At 46.6% G+C, this 24,740-nt stretch overlaps 2 protein-coding genes across 4 annotated transcripts in view; both read left to right on the top strand.

The window, feature by feature from the left end:
- LOC137418362 (E3 ubiquitin-protein ligase Midline-1-like) overlaps nt 1-24,740 on the top strand; it is a 466,393-nt gene that overhangs the window by 25,398 nt on the left and 416,255 nt on the right. The window contains exons 4-7 of one of the 3 annotated variants that reach the window (XM_078770846.1): nt 10,748-10,981; nt 11,945-11,967; nt 13,935-14,062; nt 16,715-18,965. In XM_078770846.1, the coding sequence (XP_078626972.1) occupies nt 10,748-10,981; nt 11,945-11,967; nt 13,935-14,062; nt 16,715-16,935 (606 nt within the window). In that variant the 3' untranslated portion in view covers nt 16,936-18,965. Of the gene's footprint in view, nt 1-10,747; nt 10,982-11,944; nt 11,968-13,934; nt 14,063-16,714; nt 18,966-24,740 lie in introns of those variants that run through there. The other 2 variants (XM_078770847.1, XM_078770845.1) reach the window with 2 other exon arrangements.
- The window catches only part of LOC137418230 (E3 ubiquitin/ISG15 ligase TRIM25-like), a 1,962,167-nt gene that overhangs the window by 1,874,701 nt on the left and 62,726 nt on the right, over nt 1-24,740 (top strand). Inside the window, exon 14 of the transcript XR_013621986.1 lies at nt 19,034-19,093. The gene's annotated coding sequence lies outside the window, so the exon portion shown is untranslated. The remainder of the gene's footprint in view (nt 1-19,033; nt 19,094-24,740) is intronic.

The following is a 24,740-nucleotide window of genomic DNA, read 5'->3' as shown; positions in this document are numbered from 1 at the left end:
CGTCAGGAAGGGCATCCGGCCATAAAAACATTGCCTCAAAAAGAGAACCATGACAATTACAACTACATATGGGCAGGGTACAACCCGAAGTGGAGATCGGTTTCTGAGGTTTGGGATATGGAATGTAGGGACAATGACAGGGAGATCAGGAGAAGTGTTGGAAGTATTGGTCAGAAGAAGAGTGGACATATGTTGTGTGCAAGAGACGAGATGGAGGGGAAGTGGTGTGAGAATGGTGAAGGGTAGGCAGGGACAGAAATACAAGTTTGTGTGGCAAGGGTGCCTGGAGGGCGTGAATGGTGTTGGTGTCATGTTTTCTGAGGAGTTTGTAGACAGTGTGGTGAGTGTGACTAGAGTGAGTGATAGGTTGATGATGGTGAAAATGATGATTGGAAAGCTCTTGGTGAACGTCATCTCGGGATATGCTCCGCAGGTTGGTCGGAGCGATGAAGAGAAGGACAAGTTCTGGTGTGCGATAAAGAAGCTGATGGGAAACGTGAAAGATGAGGAAGTTGTTGTGGTAGGAGGAGACCTAAATGGACATGTTGGAAGGAGTATGGATGGTTTTGAGGGAGTTCATGGGGGTTATGGATATGGTGTGAGAAATGGAGAAGGTGAAAGGATTTTGGAGTTTGCTGATGGAGCTGATTTGTTGATTTGTAATACTCAGTTCCAGAAAGAGGATAATAAGCTTGTTACATACACGTCAGGTGGGTCGACGACAACCGTTGACTACCTGATGGTGCGTAGGCGAGATAGGGGGCACCTCCAGGACACAAAGGTGATCCCGGGGGAGGAGGCTGTTTCACAGCACCACTTGGTTGTCTGTGACATAAGGGTGAAAGGTGCGAGGAGAGCTCGGCGGGTGAAGTACCAACCGAGAATGAAGGTGTGGAGGTTTAAAGAGGTGACTAAGGGAGGCATTAAAAGAGAGGCTGAGTAGGGTAGACGATGATGTGGTTGAGCTTGAAAGTGGCTGGATGTCAATGAAAGCTCGTCTGTTGGGAGCCGTTGGTGAGGTATGTGGATGGACAAAAGGACCACCGAGGCACTCGGAAACATGGTGGTGGGATGATGAAGTTGGAAAGAGGATTGACGAGAAGAGGAAGAAGTTCAAGGAGTGGCAGAAGGCGAAGGGTACGGGAGCAGAAACAGCAGAGCATGAAAGTTATAAGGCTGCAAAGAAAGAGGTGGCAAAGGCGCAGGAGGCATGTCGGAAAATGTTCGGAGAACGCTTGGATTCGGAAGAGGGTCAGAGAGCAGTATTCAGGATTGCAAAGCAGATAGCGAAAGAGAGGTGTGATGTGATGGGGATGAGTTGCTTGAAGGATGAAGTGGGACAAATCGTTGTGGACCCAGGTGGAATTAAAGGAAGATGGAAAAGATATATGGAAATGCTGTTGAATACAGAGAATGAATGGGATGGCAACATAGAGAGTAACCCAGTTTTAGGACCGGCAGAGAAGATAACTGAGAAGGAAGTTGAGGAAGCGATAAAAGCAATGAAGAGTAGAAAAGCGGGAGGGCCGACGGGAGTTGTGGGAGATATGTTGAAGGCAGCAGGAAATTGGGGTGTGAAGAGAATGACAGAGATCTGTAATCTGGTGGTGAAAGAAGGCCGCATTCCAGTGAATTGGGAACAGAGTACCCTCGTCCCTCTATACAAGGGGAAAGGTGACCCTCTGGAGTGTGGCTTGTACCGAACAATAAAGTTAATGGAGCATGGAATGAAGGTATTGGAAAGGGTGTTGGAGAGGAGGATAAGGAAGAAAGTGAAGATTGACGACGGCTCTTGGCATTGACGAAGCAGCCCAAATGGTCACCCCACCACATCCAGCTTGGTCTCTTGGCACTATACAATCTTCGTTGTCGGCTTCATGCACTTGTCTGCGCACTCAGATGCGGCCATATTGACGATAGACCAGAAATCTAGACTCGTCACTGAAGATCATGTGATTCCAGTGTCCTGGCTGCCATTGGCGGTGCTCTCTGGCCCACTACAGTCGGCGCTGGCGGTGTTGTCTGGTCAGACGTGGCTTTCTCAGGGTACGCCTGGCACGATAGCCTGCTTGAACCAGTCGTTGGTTGACTAGCCTTCTGGATACAGGCACATTTGTCAGTTGCTGCCACTCAGCCCTAAGCCGATTAGCTGACTTGGTATGGCCATTGCGGACTAACCAGTGCAGCTGGCGATCATCCCTCCTTGTGGTTCTGCGGGGACGTCCTGACCTCGGTATTGGAGTAGGGATACCCCTCTGAGCATTTCGTTTCAGGATCTTTGACATCTGACCTTGAGTGATGCCATACTCCCGAGCAATAGCATGCTGTTTCATGCCGGAATTTCGTAAAGCCACCACTAAATGACAAACGGCATTGTCGAGTTGACGGACCATCTCCAGGGGAAGCGGCAATAACTTTTGTAGATTTGCAGCGGTTGTTTTCCACTAATACAGAACGCAACAACCGTTATATACCTGATTGTGAAGCCAATCGTCAAATGTACCTGTCCATACATTTTGTCACACCACCTGTGATATAATCCTGTTATTGACTTCTTACTGCGACAGACAATCAGTGACACTGGTTCTTTTAACAAATAAATCACCGAAGCGTAAAAGAAACTCACCAGATTGATATACCGAGTTCAGAAAGTAAACCCAAGTCAAGAAAAAAAAAAAAAACTATATTAAATGCCAAGTCTGTATATTTATATTGTTACGGATCTGGGACGACGGCGCTCCCCTTGCCAAGGGGGGTTAACCCCTTGTCCTTTATACTGGCCGTCGCCGATCCTGAGGGTATGACGTCACGCCTGGTCAGTGCTGGGTAGGGTATTAGGCCTATCCGTCCTATGACCTAAGTACCAGCGCCTTCCGGGACGCAAGGAAACACCCCCGCCTGTGCCGCAGTGTAATTTGATTGGTTGCGCCGAGTGAGCGAACTGCGGGGTGGGCCGTTAACAATGACTAACCCGATTGCGGAGCTTTGGCCAAAATCGCACCACAGGAACTCAATTGGGAAATCACTAAAGCGATCGGATGTGAATGAAAACCAAAGTGAAGGAGGAACAGGTATTTATTATTATTATTTACACAACCAAAGAAAGCAAAGGAGAAGGAAAGAAACGAAAGTAATTTACAGAAGAAGAAGAAGACACAGTGCAATCCTTATAACAAGCTTACTTATATCCCAGACAACACAAAGGACAGACGACAGGCAGACTCACATGAATGGGGAATGAAGGCAGGAACGAATGGCTGGAAGAGAAGGTGGGACCACAGGGCTGGATGAGGTTCAGGTCCGTGCAAGCGGCAGGGCTGGAGGTCCGAGGATCGCGGCACGACGTCGCGGTTTTCGTGCACGCCCTTGTTCGTTGGAGGTTGGTTCCGGTAGTTGCCGTCGGTGTTGGTTGGTATGGCGAGCACACTCCGGATCCTCTGCATGTCTCCGCCTCCTGCGTCCTCGAAGCTCCTTCAACACCCATGAAACTCTTGTACGGTTTCTCTCCCGTGTGAATTAGTCTGTGTCTATTTAAAGTTGAAGAACAAAGACCTTCAAACACACGGAACACTTGTGCGGCTTCTCTCCCTCGGGACTCTCCTCACTCGTCTCGTCCAGCGCACCTCCCTCAGAACTCAGGTGGGGGCTCCTCGCAACGGGTTATATAGGCCACACCCTCAAATCTTCACGAACCTCTTGATCGTTCTCTCTCCGCCCTCTCAAGCCAAACCCACTCATTCTCGGTTGGTTGATCGTGGCTGGCTGACTCCTCCTCTTGATGACGATGGGCGGGCCACGCCCTTCTTCCCCGAGTTAGAGCACATGGCAATGGCGGTGAATGCAGTTGGTAATGGAGGTAATGCAGTTGGCAATGGAGGCAATGCAGTTGGTACTGGTGTTTTGGGGCAATTGAAAGGGGATTCTACCTTATTTCATTTGATGCAACGCAAGATTAACTCGTGGACACAGAGCCTTACCTGAGACATATAATAATGAGATAACTATTGAGGGAAGCCTATTATTTGCTACGTGATGCGATGGACTAACTAAGGTGCAAACAATTAACAGCCAATTAAGCGGAAATGTACATAGGAAATTTACTACTAAATTGACAAAGTGAAGGTTCTAAAAACCGTAACACAGCACCCTAATTCCTCACGGCACGTCTCGGGCCGACAAAACTTTAACTTAGTGTGACACTCAGGTGTAATTCCCTCTACAATTAATCTGACCCTGAGTGTGACAGTTTTAAAACACAAATAAATATGTCCCGCTATTACGTTGCACCCTACCTAACAGATTCACGCTCACAGGATAACCGAATTGCGGAATTAATTCTCAAACTAAACATGAATGGTGGGGAGCATTATTTACAAGTTACACTATTTTGGCTATTTACAAAACGCAGCCCAGGACCTGTGATTTCTTTTGGGAAGCAAAAAGAAAATCCTGTGGGAGGGAGGATAGAGACAGCATGCACTGCATCGACGCACCAGCACCAATAAACACCAAAGCACCATAAAGCACCAATCAACACAATCAGCATGAAAAGCACCATCCATTGCTCATTTCACACATGTCATCACATTTCAAGAATAACAAACTGATGACTCTCTTCTCAGCTCCTGCTCTGCTGGCCGATGTTCTTCCTGATGTTGTCTTTCTTGCTCTTCTTGCTTGCTGCCTATTTGCAAAGATAAAAAGGCACACAACGCGTCCATCTTTTTATTTATGGCCAACAGGGGCCGACTTTGGGTGGTTCACCTGTATGGCTTGGTGCCACCTCACCGAGGTCCGCAAGCAATATCTTGGGCCATCGTGGCCGGTCCCAGCAGAGGGGCCATGCCACAAAACTTGTGGTCCATAAGTGGTGCTTGGCCACAGTACTGTGGTCCATATGGTGGTGCGCGGCCACAACAACGTGGTCCATAAAGTGGTGCATCGATGCAGGCAGCTAGTTGCGGGGATTCGGGCACACAATGGCGGACTCCCGCACGCTCCCCCTCAGTGCCCAGAGAGCACGATCCATGGGTCGGGGAAGGAAGACAGAGATGCAGCGTTAGCAAGGGGTAAGGTCACAAGGGTACACATCAACAAAGGTAATGCAAGGTGAGGTGCGCATGGGAGCGAGCTGAGAAAGTTCGTCCCTAGCGTTCGTCACCCCACCTGTCACCTACTCCACCCTTGCCCCTTACCCAGTATTTACAAACAATTTACAAATTCGTCACTACCGTCACGTCTTCCCCATATCTCCTAATACCAAATTCGTCATCACAATCCCACTAACCAAATTTGCCATCATCCAAATTCTTCATCAATTCCTCATAAGGAGGAAGAGATGGAACATCAAGCACAATGTCACACCCACATCATGATGCGTCTCACATTTCCAAAACATTTGCACAAAAAAACAAACATGGCATGGTGTGTAGTTCGGTCATCACCTCAGGTGAGCGGCTGCAGATGGTGCGAGGAGATTTCAATCCTATCTACTTCCTAAATGACATAAACACACTTTACACTACCTGGGGTCTTTCCCTGCCAATCCATTGGCTATCTTACTCTATGCGGTTCTAAAAACCACTTCCCATTGACCAAACTGTGGTGCTCATCAATATGGGGTCTGACTCCCTCGATTCAACTCCCTGTGCCTTTGCACAATTTCGGGGCTGAGTCATGTGGCTCCCCTAACAGGTCTACTTACCTGTGCGCCTCCGCCACTGAAGTTGTCTCCCGGGCTTGCCTAGCTCTTCACCCTACCTATCTAACTGGAGAAGGCCCTCCCTGGCACTTACCCCCTCGGTGCCCTCTCTGGCACAGGGCTACCCGGGTCCGTCCTCCGGATCCACGGGCCCCATCCACAACTCTGACGGCTCCCAGAGCCACCTGCGGCCTCACCTGGCCGACATCCTAACAGTGGCGGAGCGCCCAACCAATCATCCCTCTAGCAGGCCACACGCCCAGCCATTTTCACGTCACTAATGCACCCATCCAAACACCATTCTTCCCCATGCACCACAGATGCCAATATCCAACCACAATTTACGTATACCCTCTACCTAACTCTTAAACTACCCTCCCCGTGTATTTGTGATAGGGGTCCATCCTCCCCATACACTCCCTTCGCACCAACCACTCCACTCCACATTTTCCATCATACTCACTCCACACCATCCATTCCATACTCCATACCAGCTATTCAACCATTCTCCATACACCTGTTCACTCACTTGCACACCTGTGCTCACACACCTGGTGCTTCCTGCACACTCCTTCCTCCCAACCCACTTTTCACCATACACTTCCAACTCTCCTAACCATTGCCTCAGGCACCCAAATTCTCCCACGCTCATACACACATCTTCCCCGAGCATTGCCCCTCAATTCCTCATTTCAATATGCTCACCAGCACGCACAACTGCATCATCTGAACTACCTGGTATCCTTCTAACTTGGTGCTCCCCGTCTTCCCTTTAAACTAAGCACATACCACGTCATTAACAACCATTCTAACCTCTCTACGTCCCTGACTACTTGTACAATGTCCCTACTTACCGCTACCGTTACCTATTGTCATTCCTCTAGATCCCTATACAATTATCCAAACCCTCCCTCGGCGAGCTTACACTGCCAAAACCCCATAATTTGTGCTCATGTGCCCGGGTGTGAGGGATGGCAGAGTTGCCATCCCACCACATCGGGCATCTCCCACTATAAATTTTTGCCCATCCAATTTTTCTGCCAATCAAAATTTGCCAATCACTGCCAATCATTTTTGCCCATCAAATTTGCCAATCATTACTGCCAATCCTATTCACTATCCCCAATTTCGAATCGAAACACTATCATCATCACAGTCCGCTATATCTGAGCCTCTCGGTACGTCATGACATCATTAAAACTCGGCTTCGCAAAGCCGAGCAACGAATGCGGGTGGTTCGTCTACCGTGGGTTGAGTCCGTCCGGCATTCGGTTCAAGGGAGGCGGTTTGCTCGGGCCGAGATTCCACGCACCATCTCGGCGCGGAGCCTTTCGGTCTTGCCCGGCCAGAATGCCACAACCACAAGGGGGCACCGCTCCGGTCCCTCCTACCTGCCCTTGAACTGGACCAGTCGCCTTGCCCAGCAAGGCCCGGACTCGACCGTGCGGGGCGGGGCAAGGCCCGGATCGTGCGCGACACTCCGAAGAGGAGCGACGCAGCACCGACCCACGCCGGGCCTCGCATCCAACGAAGCGCACCGCGCACCGAGTGCTCGCGTCGGCTATCCGTCGCCCTAAACGCTGCCCCGGTCCACGTCGATGCTCCCCGGACATGCTCACACCACTCGTTCCTTTTTACACTCACCAAACCCGGTGGCTCAGCGCCTCTCATGCATTCCACACACTCCATCCATTCCACCACTGCACCCTCTGTTACACACCACACCTCTCGCGCACATTCTCCCGGTACGTACTCCGTACCACTCATGGGGTTGCCCTCTTGCATCCACCCACTTACGTGCTCCGATGTGCTCTCTCGCACCTGCGCTACCACCAACTCAGGTGTGCCTCCTCACACACGCTCAACCATTCCAAGTGTGCATTCTCGCACCCGCTCCACCACCAACTCACTCTCCGTGTCACACTCTGTGCACTTACGCTCTGACGTGCCTTCTCGCTTGCACTCAGTATCACTTTCATCACCGCACGTACACTCTGTATCGCTCTCACTCTCTGTCGCATTCATTCTCACTTCCACACTCTGTGACACATTCACTCTCCGACGCACACTTTTTCCTCACACGCGTGCCATTTCCACTCACACAGCGCCCAACGGACCTCCCACAAACGCCCGCGGTACGCTGGGATCCCAAGCGCGCGAAAATTCTTTTCACGCCAAACATCCTCCTGCAAAACCTCTTAACACCATATACCACCTTACTCACCCTTGGGATCCTCCTCTCCACGCGCACCTGCAAATCTTTATAAGGATTAGCAAGTACGGCATCAGGATGTGAACTCAGACTTTGCACATTATCCATCACTTTCCCCCATTTCATTCCTATCTCTGCCTTCTCTTCAATTTCAATTCCAACTATTTCTTTTTCTTTGTTCACCTCGACAACCGCTGGCTTTATTAAAATTCCCTCTTCCACCTCAGCGGTCGCCGGCTTCCCCACATCCCGGGTCGCGATTTCTACCCCGGTCCAGTTACCTGTGCCTTGCTCCGACTTGCTCAACCTGCGCTCCTCGACCCGCGTTACCTCGTCGTGCACCCGTGTGCCCCTCCCGCTCAACCTGCAGTTAACCTCCCTCTCGGCCTCCCTTATCTCATATGCGGCTTGCCCCCTCGCCAACCCCTCATTAATTTATTTGGCTTGGCCAATTATGCCCCCCAGTTTGTCCCTTAATCTGCTTCCGAATCCCTCCAATTTGCTTCCTAACTTGTTCCCTACTCCTCCCAATTTGCTGTTTAATCCCTCACATTTGTTGTCTAAACCCTCAAATTTGGTTTCTAGCCCCCCGATTTGATTTTCTAATCGCTCCCCCATTCTGTTTTCCAATCCTCCAATTTGGTTTCCCATGTCATTCCTGAATTGCTCACCCGTCTTGACCATAAGGGCCTCCATTTGTATCATAAAGAGGTTCAAATCCACTGGTGCTGCGGGTGCGGCTGCCGCAACCCCGCGCGAGGCGCCATTTTGAGCGCCCGAAACCTCGTGCGCGAGGCCGCCATCCTGTGCGCCTGAAACCTCCGCTACCCAATGCGTATTGCCTTCCTCCCGCATTACTCCCACCTCCTCCCTGGGGTCCTGGGTTGACTCTAAACCCTCTCCTAGCTCCCCTACTGGCATCCGGTCGCCTTGATTATCCATGGCACGATTTTAATTTGGATATTAATAAAAATTTTGGCCGCTCCAAATTTTGACCAAATTTTTCCAGATATAAAACATTTGGTTCGGGCTTCAAATCCCACTCCCAGACACCAATTGTTACGGATCTGGGACGACGGTGCTCCCCTTGCCAAGGGGGGGTTAACCGCTTGTCCTTTATACTGGCCGTCGCCGATCCTGAGGGTATGACGTCACGCCCGGTCAGCGCTGGGTAGGGTATTAGGCCTATCCGTCCTATGACCTAAGTACCAGCACCTTCCGGGACGCAAGGAAACACCCCCGCCCGTGCCGCAGTGTAATTTGATTGGTTGCGCCGAGCGAGTGAACTGCGGCGCGGGCCGTTAACAATGACTAACCCGATTGCGGAGCTTTGGCCGAAATCGCACCACAGGAACTCAATTGGGAAATTACTAAAGCGATCGGATGTGAATGAAAACCAAAGTGAAGGAGGAACAGGTATTTATTATTATTATTTACACAACCAAAGAAACCAAAGGAGAAGGAAATAAACGAAAGTAATTTACAGAAGAAGAAGAAGAAGACACAGGTCAATCCTTATAACAAGCTTACTTATACCCCAGACAACACAAAGGACGGACGACAGGCAGACTCACACGAATGGGGAATGAAGGCAGGAACGAATGGCTGGAAGAGAAGGTGGGACCACAGGGCTGGATGAGGTTCCGGTCCGTGCAAACGGCAGGGCTGGAGGTCCGAGGATCGCGGCATGACGTCGCGGTTTTCGTGCACGCCCTTGTTCGTTGGAGGTTGGTTCCGGCAGTTGCCGTCTGTGTTGGTTGGTACGGCGAGCACGCTCCGGATCCTCTGCGTGTCTCCGCCTCCTGCGTCCTCGAAACTCCTTCAACACCCATGGAACTCTTTTACGGTTTCTCTCCCGTGTGAATTAGTCTGTGTCTATTTAAAGTTGAAGAATGAAGACCTTCAAACACACGGAACACTTGTGCGGCTTCTCTCCCTCGGGACTCTCCTCACTCGTCTCGTCCAGCGCACCTCCCTCAGAACTCAGGTGGGGGCTCCTCGCAACGGGTTATATAGGCCACACCCTCAAATCTTCACGAACCACTTGATCGTTCTCTCTCCGCCCTCTCAAGCCAAACCCACTCATTCTCGGTTGGTTGATCGGGGCTGGCTGACTCCTCCTCTTGATGACGATGGGTGGGCCACGCCCTTCTTCCCCGAGTTGGAGCACATGGCAATGGCGGTGAATGCAGTTGGTAATGGAGGTAATGCAGTTGGCAATGGAGGCAATGCAGTTGGTACTGGCGTTTTGGGGCAATTGAAAGAGGATTCTACCTTATTTCATTTGATGCAACGCAAGATGAACTAGTGGACACAGAGCCTTACCTGAGACATATAATAATGAGATAACTATTGAGGGAAGCCTATTATTTGCTATGTGATGCGATGGACTAACTAAGGTGCAAACAATTAACAGCCAATTAAGGGGAAATGTACATAGGAAATTTACTACTAAATTTACAAAGTGAAGGTTCTAAAAACCGTAACTATATGTATATATATATATATATAGATAAAAACAAGTGTTGAGTTCAGCCAAGCACTCCTGTCACTGTCAGGCTATGGCTCAACATCCTTCTTCCTGTTCTCTCAACTGTCCATTATTACCTCTCTGACCATATTTTAGTCCCAGAAAGAGTGGGTATTTACTCAAATAAAAGTTAAAATCCTTTGCTTTGTAGATGAGAGTGCCCACTTCATTTTACCTTCAAAATTTACTCCTGGTACCAGTGATCTGATCCTATCAGCCATAATCCATTGTACCTTTTGTTAGATTCTACATTTTCTCAGTCTCTTCTTGATTTTGGAATAATTCAAACAATTATTCCTCCCAGTACTCCAGCAGAGATGCTGAGGACAGTTTGGAGGAGAAGCGGAGGTTGGTGTGCCAATTTGTGAATGAATCTGTGGATCTGATGAAGAGTGAAATAAACAAGAGGAAAATGGAGAAGCTTTCTCTTCTTGGGAAGCAGAGGGAGAAACTGGAGCAGCAGATGGAGGATCTACGTCAAGGAAAATCCGCAATGGACACAGCACTCCAGGATCTGGAGGCCATTTCCTTTCTGCAGGTGTGGTTTATCGTAAACGTATTGCAAAAGTTTTACTGTTTAAAATATATTGTTTCGGGGGAGTCTGTCACTATTCAAGTATAAGCTTTTAGTTGAGGCCTTGTTTCATGTCACGGTCAATGGTAAAGGTGCAGTATACGATACAACGGTTCAAAAATGATTAAATAAATTGTCTAGAAAGGTGAGTGAATGCATTTCCAGGTGTGTTTATGTCATCATGAAGTGAGATTTAGGTTTTATCACAATGAAGGTTTGGGATGAGAGTGAGTTCATGTCATGGTCTCCAAAGCAGTGATACAGCACGACTACCTGGTCACTGTTGAGGGTTTCAATCATTTCATCCAAGGATTTTATCCAAGGGATGCTCATGTGGACCTCCAGGTACCATGACATCATGGCTCTCATCATGTGCTGGATCATCGCGATTATTTTGGTTTATCCAGTGCCATGTTTATCCAGGTAGTCAAAGTTGCCTGTGTGTATCCACCTGGAGAACATTAGAATGAATTATGGTCAAACAACTACTTCACATAATTTGTTCCTGCACAATTCAACGTTGTTCATGTGAATACTGTTCGGGTTACAGATTTACCTTATCGCGTGTTTTCACCAAAGGGAAGTGAAGTACTGTTTCAAAATTAAAATCAAATTTATCTTTTCCTTTTCAAATTGAAAACATCTTTGGTTTATTACCCCATGCACGCGAAGCCTCCATCTCTTAAACTGTGACTCAATGCCGTCATAATGCAGTGTCTATGGTGATCAATATTGCCTCAGGAACACTAAACACCTGGATATTTTTTATGACGATCTTTAAAATCATCTTTTTATTAAAATTGAAGAACGTAAATGAACACTGTGTGGGGTATCGTGTTCTGTGAACTCTCTCGTATTTAATAAATAAAAACAAACATTAATTCATTCAAATATCTGGATCTCATTCTTTGTTTTCTTCCTTTTCAGGCTTCCAAGGACCTGCTAAAAAGGTGAAACTGCATTGGTATCCGACACGTTATCAGCACATCCTGATGTTTTTGACCCTGCTCACCTTCTTCTCTCCATGTCCATCTGTGATCTGTGCTCACCTTCTTCCCTCCATGTCCCTCCATGATCTCTGCTCACCTTTTCTCTCAATGTCTGTCCATGATCTCTGCTCACCTTCTTCTCTCCATGATCTCTGCTCACCTTCTTCTCTCAATGTCTGTCCATGATCTCTGCTCACCTTCTTCTCTCCATGATCTCTGCTCACCTTAGTCTCTCCATGTCCCTCTATTATTTCTGCTCACCTTTTTCTTCAACTGCTCTTTCTAATTATTCCTCATTCCCTTCCAAACCATTTCTGAAGATAATTCATAAAACACCTTACCCCACACTGTCTTGAGAAAAGGGCATGGAAGGGTCTTTTCAACTCTTGGTTTGCGTTTCCAAGCACGATCTACATTTCTTTGTCTGAATCTCGATATTTTCCAAGGTTGAAAGTGTGAGCGTCAAATTTGATTGGTCAATATAGTGGAAATTTGCGTTTCTCCAAATACTGTTAAACTGGAGGTTTTTGGAAGTGCCAACAAGGGGATTTGTTTTCTACAGTGTTCAAAATATAAAACACAAGCTGAAGTACCCAGCGTTGCTCGGGGAAATTCATGTAAGGTGAATATTAAAATATAATATGTATTTTGAAATATTAATGGGTGCCAATTTGATTGATACAGCTGCATGAAGAAGTGAATGTATTTTATTTGCCAGATGTAGGGTGCCCCTTTACATGAACTTTTCGAGAGCATTACTTGGTTCCTCCTAAGAACACAAGGGTACTCCAGCATGCACACGAGATTTTTTTGAATGTCCCTTCTTTTCTATAGTTTGCCACATGGCACATATGATATAGAGGGGCCTTTTCTATACCCATGCCATTTTTCCCCAAGAATGCTTGTTATCTTTACACTCATCAACTTTCACAATGAACATCTCACCCAGCAAACGTTGCAAAGTCAGAGAAAATAAACAATTTCTTACATATGGAATCATAGGTATGCAAGTGTTATCCATGCATGGAACGCAATACACTGTCTAACAGTACATGACAAGTGCTTCAATAGATAGTGTACATCAACATGAATTACAAAGAGATTGATGGACATTGGACATGGTTTACAACATTTGAACCTGGATACATGAATTACAAGGAGATTGATGGACAATGGACAAAGACATGGTTTATAACATTTGAACCTGGATACATGAATTACAAGGAGATTGATGGACAATGGACAAAGACATGGTTTACAACATTTGAACCTGGATACATGAATTACATGGAGATCGATGGACAATGGACAAAGACATGGTTTATAACATTTGAACCTGGCTTCTCTGCGTCTTGTCCGAGGACCTCAGATGGGAACACCAACAGATGGTAACAAACATTACTTCTGAGAATGGTGTTGTCCCATGTCCTGCCGCAAACACCTTGTTGGATTATTCTCACCAAGGTCTTGTCTCTGCAGACAGATGGTTTTCTATCCCATCACTTCGGAACTTGTCCTTTGTTCTGTCCATCTCCTGTCAGGAAGCCGAGTCCAGGACCAACTGACTCACCAAGTCTGCTTCTTGCCTCGTGCTCTTCATCTCATCTTTCAGCATGTCATTCATCATTGATTTATTCTTTCCCCAAAGCACACCTCATTCTCTCCAACCCTCACCGACACTCTCTTTCCATCCTGTTCATCGTTTTTTTTCTGCCTGTTTACTTCATTCTCGATTAGGCTCCTCTGGAATCGAGACTTCTGAATAAAAATACAAATTATTCCACAAATTCACTCGATCTATTTTCTATTTTTAATTATTTACAACTCTTTTACAGATAACCTGTTTTGTTATGTAAAAATGTATTATTTTAACAATATTCTCTCCTCCAATAATTTCTAAAACTGATGTTTTTCCTTTTTATTCCAAGGCTCACGACCATGTCAGACTTTAAATCCGTGAAGAGGACACCGCTCCCAGTTCTGGACTTCTCGAAGGAGGAGAAGAATTTGGACGGGCTCATCACGCTCAATAAGAACTTCCTGGAGAAGATACAGAGTGAGTGACACAAACTGGACATTTCATCAAAAAATATTAAGGGAACACAAAACGTGGCACAAATATGGAAGAGAAACGGGAAGAGAGAGAACGGCACTCATTGGAGAGCAATTCCTCCGCCAGGTGTACAGTTTACAATTTGTATCCCAGAGTAGACCAGAAAATCACAATACAGGATCGCATTTAATCAAAATCATCCATCCACAACTTTTGAGATATCCTGCGATATATCGTATCTCCCAATGGCGAAGCATCACTTTCAAAATTCGACGATCTGGATCCGGATCCGGATCTTCAACAAAATTGAATCGATTCTTCCTTCTCACACACACAACCTGTCCAACAAGTTTCATCCAAATCCGTCCATAACGTTTAGAGATATCCTGCTATATGCTGAATTTAGCCCATCACTCAATGGTGAAGAATCACTGAAAAAATAAATAATTATCATATCCGAATTCATATTCAGATCTTCACCAAAATCGAATATGTTTGTCCTTGTCAGACACCCAACCGGTCCACCAAGATTCCTCCAAATCCGTCCACAACTTTTTGAGATATCCTGCTGTGTATCATTTTTGGTCTTATCTCCCAATTGTGAAGACTGAAGAATCACTTAAAAAATTCTACAAGCCGGATCCGAATCCGCATCTTCACCAAAATATAAAAACATTTTGTCGATGTCAAATACGGTACATCTCTGCCAAATTTCGTCCGAATCCGTTCACAACTTTATTGAGATATTTTGTTCACAAACGGACAGACAGACAAACAGACAGACAGGGGTAAAAACATAACCTACATCCACCTTTGGTGGCGGAGGTAAAAATTCTAGAAAATGAACAAATGATAATGTTTTTATTGTGTACCACATCATGGATCAGGATGAGTGAGGTTACAGAGGGTAAAAAGCAAACATGGTTTCAGTGGGGCAACAGGTGTACACAACAGGTAGATGCAACAAGCAAGGTATCCAACAAACAGGAGAAAACTAAAGATGGGAGGGGAGGAAATATCTGAAACCACGGGGCTTGGGAGAGGTGGGGTTCACAAGGGCAGAAATATTTACACGTAGTGATGGGAGACGACATGATGTGTTGGTGTAACAGGAACGTGAAGTCCCTGGAAGGAAAGTTAGATTGAATCATCCCCGGAAAGCAGTTCCGCAAATCAGATAAATGACTGGATATTTATATTAAGTAGAGATTTTGGGAGTTTGATTCGAAGGAGTGACTGTAAGAGGGGATTCATCCTCGATATATTAGAGATGGTCGGAGATCTAAGAGAGGAGAGGGATCAATAATGGAGGAAATGGGTTACAAATCACACAAACAACAGGTATGAATAACTAATGTAACGTGTTAGATGGGGTGATGTAATAGACACTGGGTAAAACGGCGGTAAAAGCCTGAATAAATTTATTTATACACCTTTAACGCTTTATTCAAATTTAATTAATTATAAACTTGAACACGATAACACAAATCACCTTCATAATACCTCCAAGAACCATGATATATGTCGACATCGAACAAGAGATTTATTTTGGTCGTGACCCCGAAGCCGTTCTCTTAAGAGGGAAATAAAATGGAAGAAAAAGAAAAGAATGAAAAGGAGGAAATATGGAATTTTAAATAATCTGTAAATGGAGCGAGGAAGAAGAACCCTGTTTCCGTTTCCCTTCACTTCCAAAGATTTATCAAGTTGTTCTGATCCAGCTCAACCTTCTCCGGATGCTCCACAGATGCTCTGTGGAAATTATTAGAGAAGAACAAAAACTACAAGATGTGAAATTTTCTTGTTTTATGTTTATGAAGATGTTTTTATCTTTTGACCAAATAGTTAAACAAGAACAGACACATTCAAAGTACACCGCCCCCAATGCCAAATAAATAAATAGTGTAGGCTCAGTACTGCATAAGTGTAGTTTGTGAAACCCATCCATGGACATGATCATCATGGGGTCATCAGCCATGCAAAGATCAATATCGCTGATGATGATGATGAGGATGATGATGATGATGATGAGAGGGAGTTGCACGTGAGAGGGTGAAGAAGAGGCCACCGATATGCTTCTGTAAGATGTCGATTGACGCCGTGTTCTATGGTGATCAATAAAGCCTCCATCTCCTCAACTGTGACTCATCGTCGTATTAGTACAGTGTAGTCGTGCTGGTACAGTGTAGCCATGCTAGTGCAGTGGAGTCGTGTTAGTACAGTGGAGTCGTGTTGGTACAGTGTAGTCGTGTTGGGTACAGTATAGTCGTGTTTGTATAGTGTAGTCGTGCAAGTGCAGTGTAGTCGTGTTAGTATAGTGTAGTCGTGCTAGTACAGTGTAGCCGTGCTAGTACAGTGAAGTCGTGCTAGTACAGTGTAGTCGTGTTAGTACAGTGTGGTCGTGTTGGGTACAGTGTAGTTGCGTTAAACTTCCAGATTTTAAAAATTATCTTTAAATTGTTTATATTATTAAAAGTGAAGTAAAGACTTGAACACTGCGTGGAGTATCATGTTCTATGAAGTCTCAGGTTTTTCAAGTAATGATTTTGAATGATGGAGGATACACCGTCTGTAGCTTGATTTGGAGGCCATTTTGATTTGCTTTTGCTCTTCGTCCCACCTAAAATCTCGTTTTAATGTTATCCTTTCCTAGAGGTTGGAATTCCAGCAGGGATTCAGGAAATCAAAGTATTGTGATTGGAAAAATCGGTGATGACGTGAATGAGGAACTAAAATATGTTCCACTCCGGAAATATAAATTTCCAGGAAATAACTTTCTTACATTCCACGTATTCCCTCTGCCTCTGAAGGTGGATGGAGGTTGTATTTTCACCCTTGTCTATGTGTCTGTCTCTGTCTTGTTTGTTTGTCTGTAAGCAGGATATCTCAAATAATTGTGGATGGAATCGGACGGAATTTTGTGGATAGGTTGGGTGGGTGACGAGGACGAATTCATCCGATTTGGGGAACATCCGAATCCAGATCCGGAACAGAATTTTTAACTGATTCCACATCATGGAGAGTTGGGGCCAAAAACGATATCCTGCGTCACACGATATTTCAAAAAGTTGTGAATGAGTTATGACAAAACTTGGTGAATGAGTTGGTTGGGTGACAATAACAAGCCGATTCGACTTTGGTTCAGGTCTGGATCCAGATCCGGTCTTTCAGGGGATACAAAACATAAACTGTGCAGCCTGGTGGAGGTATGCGCTCTACCAGGTGCCGTTCTAGTTAATTTTTTTATGATAAAGAAACATTATGGACCAGAAATACAAGACTAACAGAATTTAAATCATTTTTCATCAATTGTAAAATTCATAACATGAAATCCACAAAGTTGTGATCCGGGATTGTCGGCGTATCGGCCCGTGAGGGAGAGAAATCTTATTTTGTACCGAGAACAAACATTTTACAGGTGAATGAGGAGATTGTGAGGAATCAGAAAATGAACTTGGTGTTTGTGCAAAACTTAACATCCAAGTCGATGTTACTGATCATTCATTCATTGTTTTATTCTTCTCATGAACTGTAATTGTAAAAGTTTGTAAAAGTGAAGAATGTTTGTGTAAAAGTTGTTAAAATGAATTCTGTTCAGTGAAGTGTTCACGGAACATCACAAACGATGCAGAAACCTTTGGTCAATATTTCCAGGTGTTGTACATGAAACACACACACTGATTACACAGTGATGCGTCACGTGGAAACATGTCAGGTGAATGAGTTGTTCTCACTTCCATCTTCAAATAATTTATTTATTGTTATGATAAAAACAACTGATCAATGAACATTATGAAAGGCTGGACAAAATAATTCAGGCATTTCCATTTTGATCGATCAACCATTGGGTGAATCCAGGGAAACTTAAAAAATAAAATAGGACCGCGGGTCCTGAAGCTCACCTGGATCAGGAGCAACAGTCGCTCAACCCCCCACGGACCCTCTCAGACTATGATATGTTTAATGCTGTGAACAAACTTTGGTGCATCATGGGTGATGAAGGTTGTGATCAAGTTTTTCAAAATTGTGTGTGTAGTTTCGGAGAAGAGAGCAAATACCTATTTTGGGGGTCAAAAACCCCCGTAGTTCCCCTTATTGAGCGCAGATTTGAATGTGATTAATTCACCTTTCACCAGGCATCAGATATGAAGCTCATGTCCAAACTCAGTGTTTGGTTCAAGCGATAATGACTGAGTGTTTTCATACTCAATCCCTCCCTCACTCCCTCACTCCCTCACTCACTCCCTCACTCCCTCACTCACTCCCGCACTCCCTCACTTACCTATGGACAATCCTCGATCGCATAAGCTCACCGCACTAAAGTCCAGGTGAGCTAAAAATACTAAGTTGGTAAAGGGAATTTTTCAATCTATAATTTTTTCACAGGTGCACTGACATATCTCGGAGCGATCACCAGATTAATTTCACCAAGAACGATCTCACATCAACATAAATCATTCACATGTTCCTAAAATCATTGACATGCATATTCAATAATTCGCATGTTGCTTCAATCATTGACATGTACCTGGAATAATTCACATGTTCCTTGAATCATTCACATGTACCTTGAATCAATTACATGCACATTGAATCATTCACATGTACCTTGAATAATTCGCATGTTTCTTGAATCATTCACATGTTTCTTGAATCATTCACTTGTTCCTGGAATCATGTGATGTTTAATTCCAGTGAAGAAGGAAAGATTCATTCTGTGTTGTGGAGAAAACGAATTGGCGATCACTCCATTTTACTACATGAGAGGGAAGTGTAAGGACAATGTTGGGAAATTTCCTTCATGAATCGATGAAAATTATAATTTATTTAATACAAAATGGAGGTTCCATGTCTGTTCCCCCATGTTTGTTGTGTTTAGATTTTTCGTTAAAAGATAAAATAAATCTTCATAAACATAAAAACAATAGAATTTCACATCTTGTAATTTTTGTTAATCTTTAGTCATTTCCACAGAAGGACCGGTGGAGCATCCGGAGAAGGTGGAGCTGGATCAGAACAACTTGAGAAGACTTTGTAAGTGAAGGGAAATGAGGAGGGGGTTCTTCTTCTTCCTTCCATTTACAGATAATTTAAAATTCCATATTTTCTCCTTTTCATTCTTTCCTTTTTCTTCTGTTTTATTTCCCTGTTCATATTTTCCTTCACTCTATTCCACTTAGTTATTTTCCAACTCGATTTTCCCTCTTGTCAAGTGTCACAAAACCCAAGGTTTGTTTAATTGAACGATGTCCAACCAGGAAGAGGGGATAGTCCAAACTTGTGTTTGCTGATTAAAGGCCTTTCTTAATCCACACCCTCTCCTCCCTCCTCTCTCATCCCCCACCCCCCATCCCCTTCCCTCTCTCTCTCTCTCTCCCTTCATCTCCCCCATCCCCCTCTCTCTCCCTCCTCTTTCTCCCCCACAGCCCCATCCACCTCTCTCTCTTCCACACTACCCCATCCCCTCTCTCTTCCCCACTACCCCACCCCCCCTCTCTCTCTCTTCCCCACTACCCCATCCCCTTCCCTCTCTCTCTTCCTCACTTCCCCATCCCCTCTCTCTCTCTTCCCCACTACCCCACCCCCCTCTCTCTCTCTCTTCCCCACTACCCCATTCCCCTCTTTCTCTCGTCCTCCCCTTCTCACCAACGATGTAATCAGAACAAGATCTTTCTTGACAAATCGTGGTTCGTTCTGAAACATAATCCGGTATAAATTGCTCGTTCGTCCCAGATAAAATTTACAATCCTGAAGGAACTTGTAACATATTTCCCAATCTCTCACATAAACATCTTACATCAACAAACATTGTGGAATCATAATATATCTATAATAATAAAAAGGTGTGTGTGTGTGTGTGTGTGTGTGTGTGTGTGTGTGTGTGTGTGTGTGTGTGTGTGTGTGTGTCCTCCATAACTCCAAAACCATGAAACGTAGCACCCCCAAACGTTGCATACATACCTCTCCACCTCCAATGGATTACATGAAGGAAAACTGTGTCTTTGTGTGTGTATTTTTAAGATAATTTACACTAACAGGCTTATCTTTGGTCAGCCTCCGTTCAGGTCGCTCAGCTTGGGGTCTTAATTCCCCCCATTTTGTCCACTCAATTCCAGTATGCCCTGCGTCAGAACAGATCGGTTTCTGTTTAATAAAGCTTGCTTGTGTGCTTGAGCTGCTTGGTGAGCACTCTCCAAGCAGCTTGGTAATGGGTGGAACACCCCTGCTTCCTCCTCAGATTGAGTGTATTTTATTTAGTTCCTTCCTTTAAAGAGTAAAAATATGGGCAATACACCTGGCGCTCACCTGGTAGAATAACCAGTATACTGCACTGACTAAAGGTATTTTAAACCAATTACAATGGTTGCCAGAAGACAGGGCAGCAGGGAGAATCATACTGACATAATCAATAGACTTCAAACAAACAAAACATACCTATTTTGGGGTCCACTCCCACATACCTCCTTTTGTAATGCAGTGAACAAACATTTATACATCACGTGTGGTGAAGGTTGTGGGGGAGTTTCATCGAAATAGTGTTTGTCGTTTCAGGGGAAAAAGCAAATACCTATTTTGGGGGGGAATATGGCTCCACGCAGACCCCCTGACACCCCGTTTTTTTAATGTCGTGAACAAACTTTAGTCACAACACAACAAATATCATTTGTGCCAAATTTGGTCAAAATCCCATCAGCGGTTTTGCAGAAGAAGTTTCAAGTGTTTACAGACAGACGGACGGATGCCGCGCCATCGCATAAGCTCACCTGAACTTTGTTCCAGGTGAGCTAAAAAGTACGTATATCAACGAACGAAGCAGCCCCCCCCCTCAACCCCCCTCCTATCCCTCTCCCCCCCCCCACCCCCCGGTGCCTCGCCTTTGTTGTGCTATTTTATTTTCCCCCTTTTTGTGTGATCTTCTTTCATGATACGACGTCACTTCCACATAAGTAGATACATCTACATACACGACTCAATAAGTTAGGGATATTGTGGGAGTGAGAGGGATATTGTGGGAGTGAGAGGGATATTGTGGGAGTGAGAGGGATATTGTGGGAGTGAGAGGGATATTGTGGGAGTGAGAGGGATATTGTGGGAGTGAGAGGGATATTGTGGGAGTGAGAGGTATATTGTGGGAGTGAGAGGTATATTGTGGGAGTGAGAGGGATATTGTGGGAGTGAGAGGGATATTGTGGGAGTGAGAGGGATATTGTGGGAGTGAGAGGGATATTGTGGGAGTGAGAGGGATATTGTGGGAGTGAGAGGGATATTGTGGGAGTGAGAGGGATATTGTGGGAGTGAGAGGGATATTGTGGGAGTGAGAGGGATATTGTGGGAGTGAGAGGGATATTGTGGGAGTGAGAGGGATATTGTGGGAGTGAGAGGGATATTGTGGGAGTGAGAGGGATATTGTGGGAGTGAGAGGGATATTGTGGGAGTGAGAGGGATATTGTGGGAGTGAGAGGGATATTGTGGGAGTGAGAGGGATATTGTGGGAGTGAGAGGGATATTGTGGGAGTGAGAGGTATATTGTGGGAGTGAGAGGGATATTGTGGGAGTGAGAGGGATATTGTGGGAGTGAGAGGGATATTGTGGGAGTGAGAGGGATATTGTGGGAGTGAGAGGGATATTGTGGGAGTGAGAGGGATATTGTGGGAGTGAGAGGGATATTGTGGGAGTGAGAGGGATATTGTGGGAGTGAGAGGGATATTGTGGGAGTGAGTTTATTTTTTTTATAGGGGTTGGGGTATTGAAATCAAGAATGCTGTGTTTTTTCACACTCGTTAATAACCATCGAATTAGGACCAACAACTTTTTTCAACATAATTAATACACAACACCAACCACACCGAAGAACCTGCCGATATCCCTAACTTATTGTGAGTAGTGTATATGTACACCATTGTCTGTCCGCCATTGTTCCTTATCCACGGCCACATCTTTTTAGTTACAATCTCCAGACTCAGGGTACAAATACAACTTCATGAAGGGGAGAGGGTAACATTGGCAATGTGTCCACGGAATCACTTGTGGGTGTGGGCGGTAGGGTGGTGGGGAGGTCAACATCGATAATGTGCCCTCGGCATCAAGAGGAAGTGTGGGGTCTGGTGGGAAGGCATAAACACTATGTAAATGTGTGGTGGCAGAGGTTATTACAATTTCTCTATTTACTTGGGCAACGCTGATGTTAAAGCTCTGTTTGCATGGGTAAATTTATTCTCCTTTCCTTCTCCCCGAAATCGAGGGTCCTGTAAAAGCCCCCCCCCCCAAAATAAATATATGCAGTACATCCCTTCCCCTCTCCCCTCTCCCCTCTCCCCTCTCCCCTCTCCCCTCCTCTTTCCTCTTCCCCTCCCCTCTTCCTCTTCCCCTTTCTCCTCCCTCCCCTTCCCCCTGCCCTCCTCCTCCCACCCCTTACCCCTGCCCTCCTCCTCCCACCCCTTCCCTCCATTCTCTTACCCCTCCCTCTCCCCTTCCTCCCCCCTTCCTCCTCTTCCCTCCTCCTTCCCCTTCTAGCAGCAAGAGACATGATGACTAATTGGTCCATCAGTGAAGCGACAGGTCGACTCTTCCAGTATAAAAATAACGTCCATCGACCTCGTGTTGGATTTCCATCATGTTGGTTCGAGCTTTGCATTTCATACTCAACGAGAAACTTCTTATTCAAACTCGGAAAACATTACAGAGAAACGATCTGCTTCTGATAAATCTTCTTCTTCAAACTCGGAAAACATGACAGAGAAACTCAGCCATGATCATTCTTCTTCTTCTGGAGAAAGGGCGTAAACAAAGCACAGGCCCTTCCCCTTCCTCTTCTTCTTCATCTTATTCTTCCAAGCAGAATGGAGAAACTCAGCTGTCAGTAGATTGCTAAACATCTATCTTATATCTATATTATAAAAGGAGTCATGTCTGTCTGTCTGTCTGTCTGTTTGTGTCTCTCTGTCTGTGTGTCTGTTTGACATGTTGTAACTTGAGAATGGATTAATGGATTTCAATGAATCAAACTACGGTGGATTCGGGTACCTCCTGGGAATGTTTGTGATACAAAAAAAATAAATAATAATAATAGTTTTTTGTGTGGGTCCATGGACACGCGTGTCGAAACTGCAAATGCCAACACGTGACATTGGGTATACCTGCACGGAGAGCAGGATCTTCCAGGAAACCATTTTTTGTTCCCCCATAGATTAACCATCTCAGCAAAGATTGGTATTTCCGTCAGCGAAGCGATGGATCTTATATTCTCGTCAACATAAAACATCGGGGTGCTCACCTGGTCAAATAAACAGTATAATACACCGACTACAGGTATTTTAACCCAATTTCAATGGTTGCTCGAAGACAGGTTAGCATGTAGAATAACACTAACATCATAAGACTATAAAACAAACAAACAAAAAAATACATATTTTGGGGGCAAACCCATCCCACCCCGGGGCAACCCCTCCCACCCCGGGGCAACCCCTCCCACCCCGAGGCAACCCCTCCCACCCCGGGGCAACCCCTCCCACCCCGAGGCAACCCCTCCCACCCCGGGGCAACACATCCCACCCCAGGGCAACCCCTCCCACCCCGGGGCAACCCCTCCCACCCTGGGGCAACACCTCCCACCCCGGGGCAACACCTCCCACCCCGGGGCAACACCTCCCACCCCGGGGCAACACATCCCACCCCGGGGCAACCCCTCCCACCCCGGGGCAACCCCTCCCACCCCGGGGCAACACCTCCCACCCTGGGGCAACACCTCCCACCCCGGGGCAATACCCCCCACCCCGGGGCAACCCCTCCCACCCTGGGGCAATACCCCCCACCCCGGGGCAACCCCTCCCACCCCGGGGCAACACCTCCCATCCCGGGGCAACACCTCCCACCCCGGGGCAACACCTCCCACCCCGGGGCAACCCCTCCCACCCCGGGGCAATACCCCCCAACCCGGGGCAACCCCTCCCACCCCGGGGCAACACCTCCCATCCCGGGGCAACACCTCCCACCCCGGGGCAACACCTCCCACCGCGGGGAAACCCCTCCCACCCTGGGGCAACCCCTCCCACCCCGGGGCAACACATCCCACCCCGGGGCAACACCTCCCACCCCGGGGCAACACCTCCCACCCCGGGGTAACCCCTCCCACCCCGGGGCAACACCTCCCACCCCGGGGCAACCCCTCCCACCCCGAGGCAACCCCTCCCACCCCGGGGCAACTCCTCCCACCCCGAGGCAACCCCTCCCACCCCGGGGCAACCCCTCCCACCCCGGGGCAACACCTCCCACCGCGGGGAAACCCCTCCCACCCCGGGGCAACACCTCCCACCCCGGGGCAACACCTCCCACCCCGGGGCAACACCTCCCACCCTGGGTAACCCCTCCCACCCCGGGGCAACACCTCCCACCCCGGGGCAACACCTCCCACCCTGGGTAACCCCTCCCACCCCGGGGCAACACCTCCCACCCCGGGGCAACACCTCCCACCCCTCACCCCGTAGATCCCCAAAGGAGCAGATTTTTTTTATTGCCTTGAATAAACTCAGGTACATCATGGGGGATGAAGGTTGTGGTGAAGTTTCATCGAAATCGTTTGTGTAGTTTGAGAAAAAGCAAATTCCTATTTTGGGGGTTAAACCTGGATCCACTTGACCCCCGGTAAACCCCTTAGACGGCGAGTTTTTTTAGTGCGTTGAAC

Source organism: Myxine glutinosa, chromosome 1, assembly GCF_964187855.1.
Source record: "Myxine glutinosa chromosome 1, kmMyxGlut1.1, whole genome shotgun sequence".
NCBI classification, from domain to species: Eukaryota; Metazoa; Chordata; class Myxini; order Myxiniformes; family Myxinidae; genus Myxine; species Myxine glutinosa.
The sequence above is the reverse complement of the archived record's forward strand: the minus strand, read 5'-3'. Positions and strand labels throughout refer to the sequence as shown.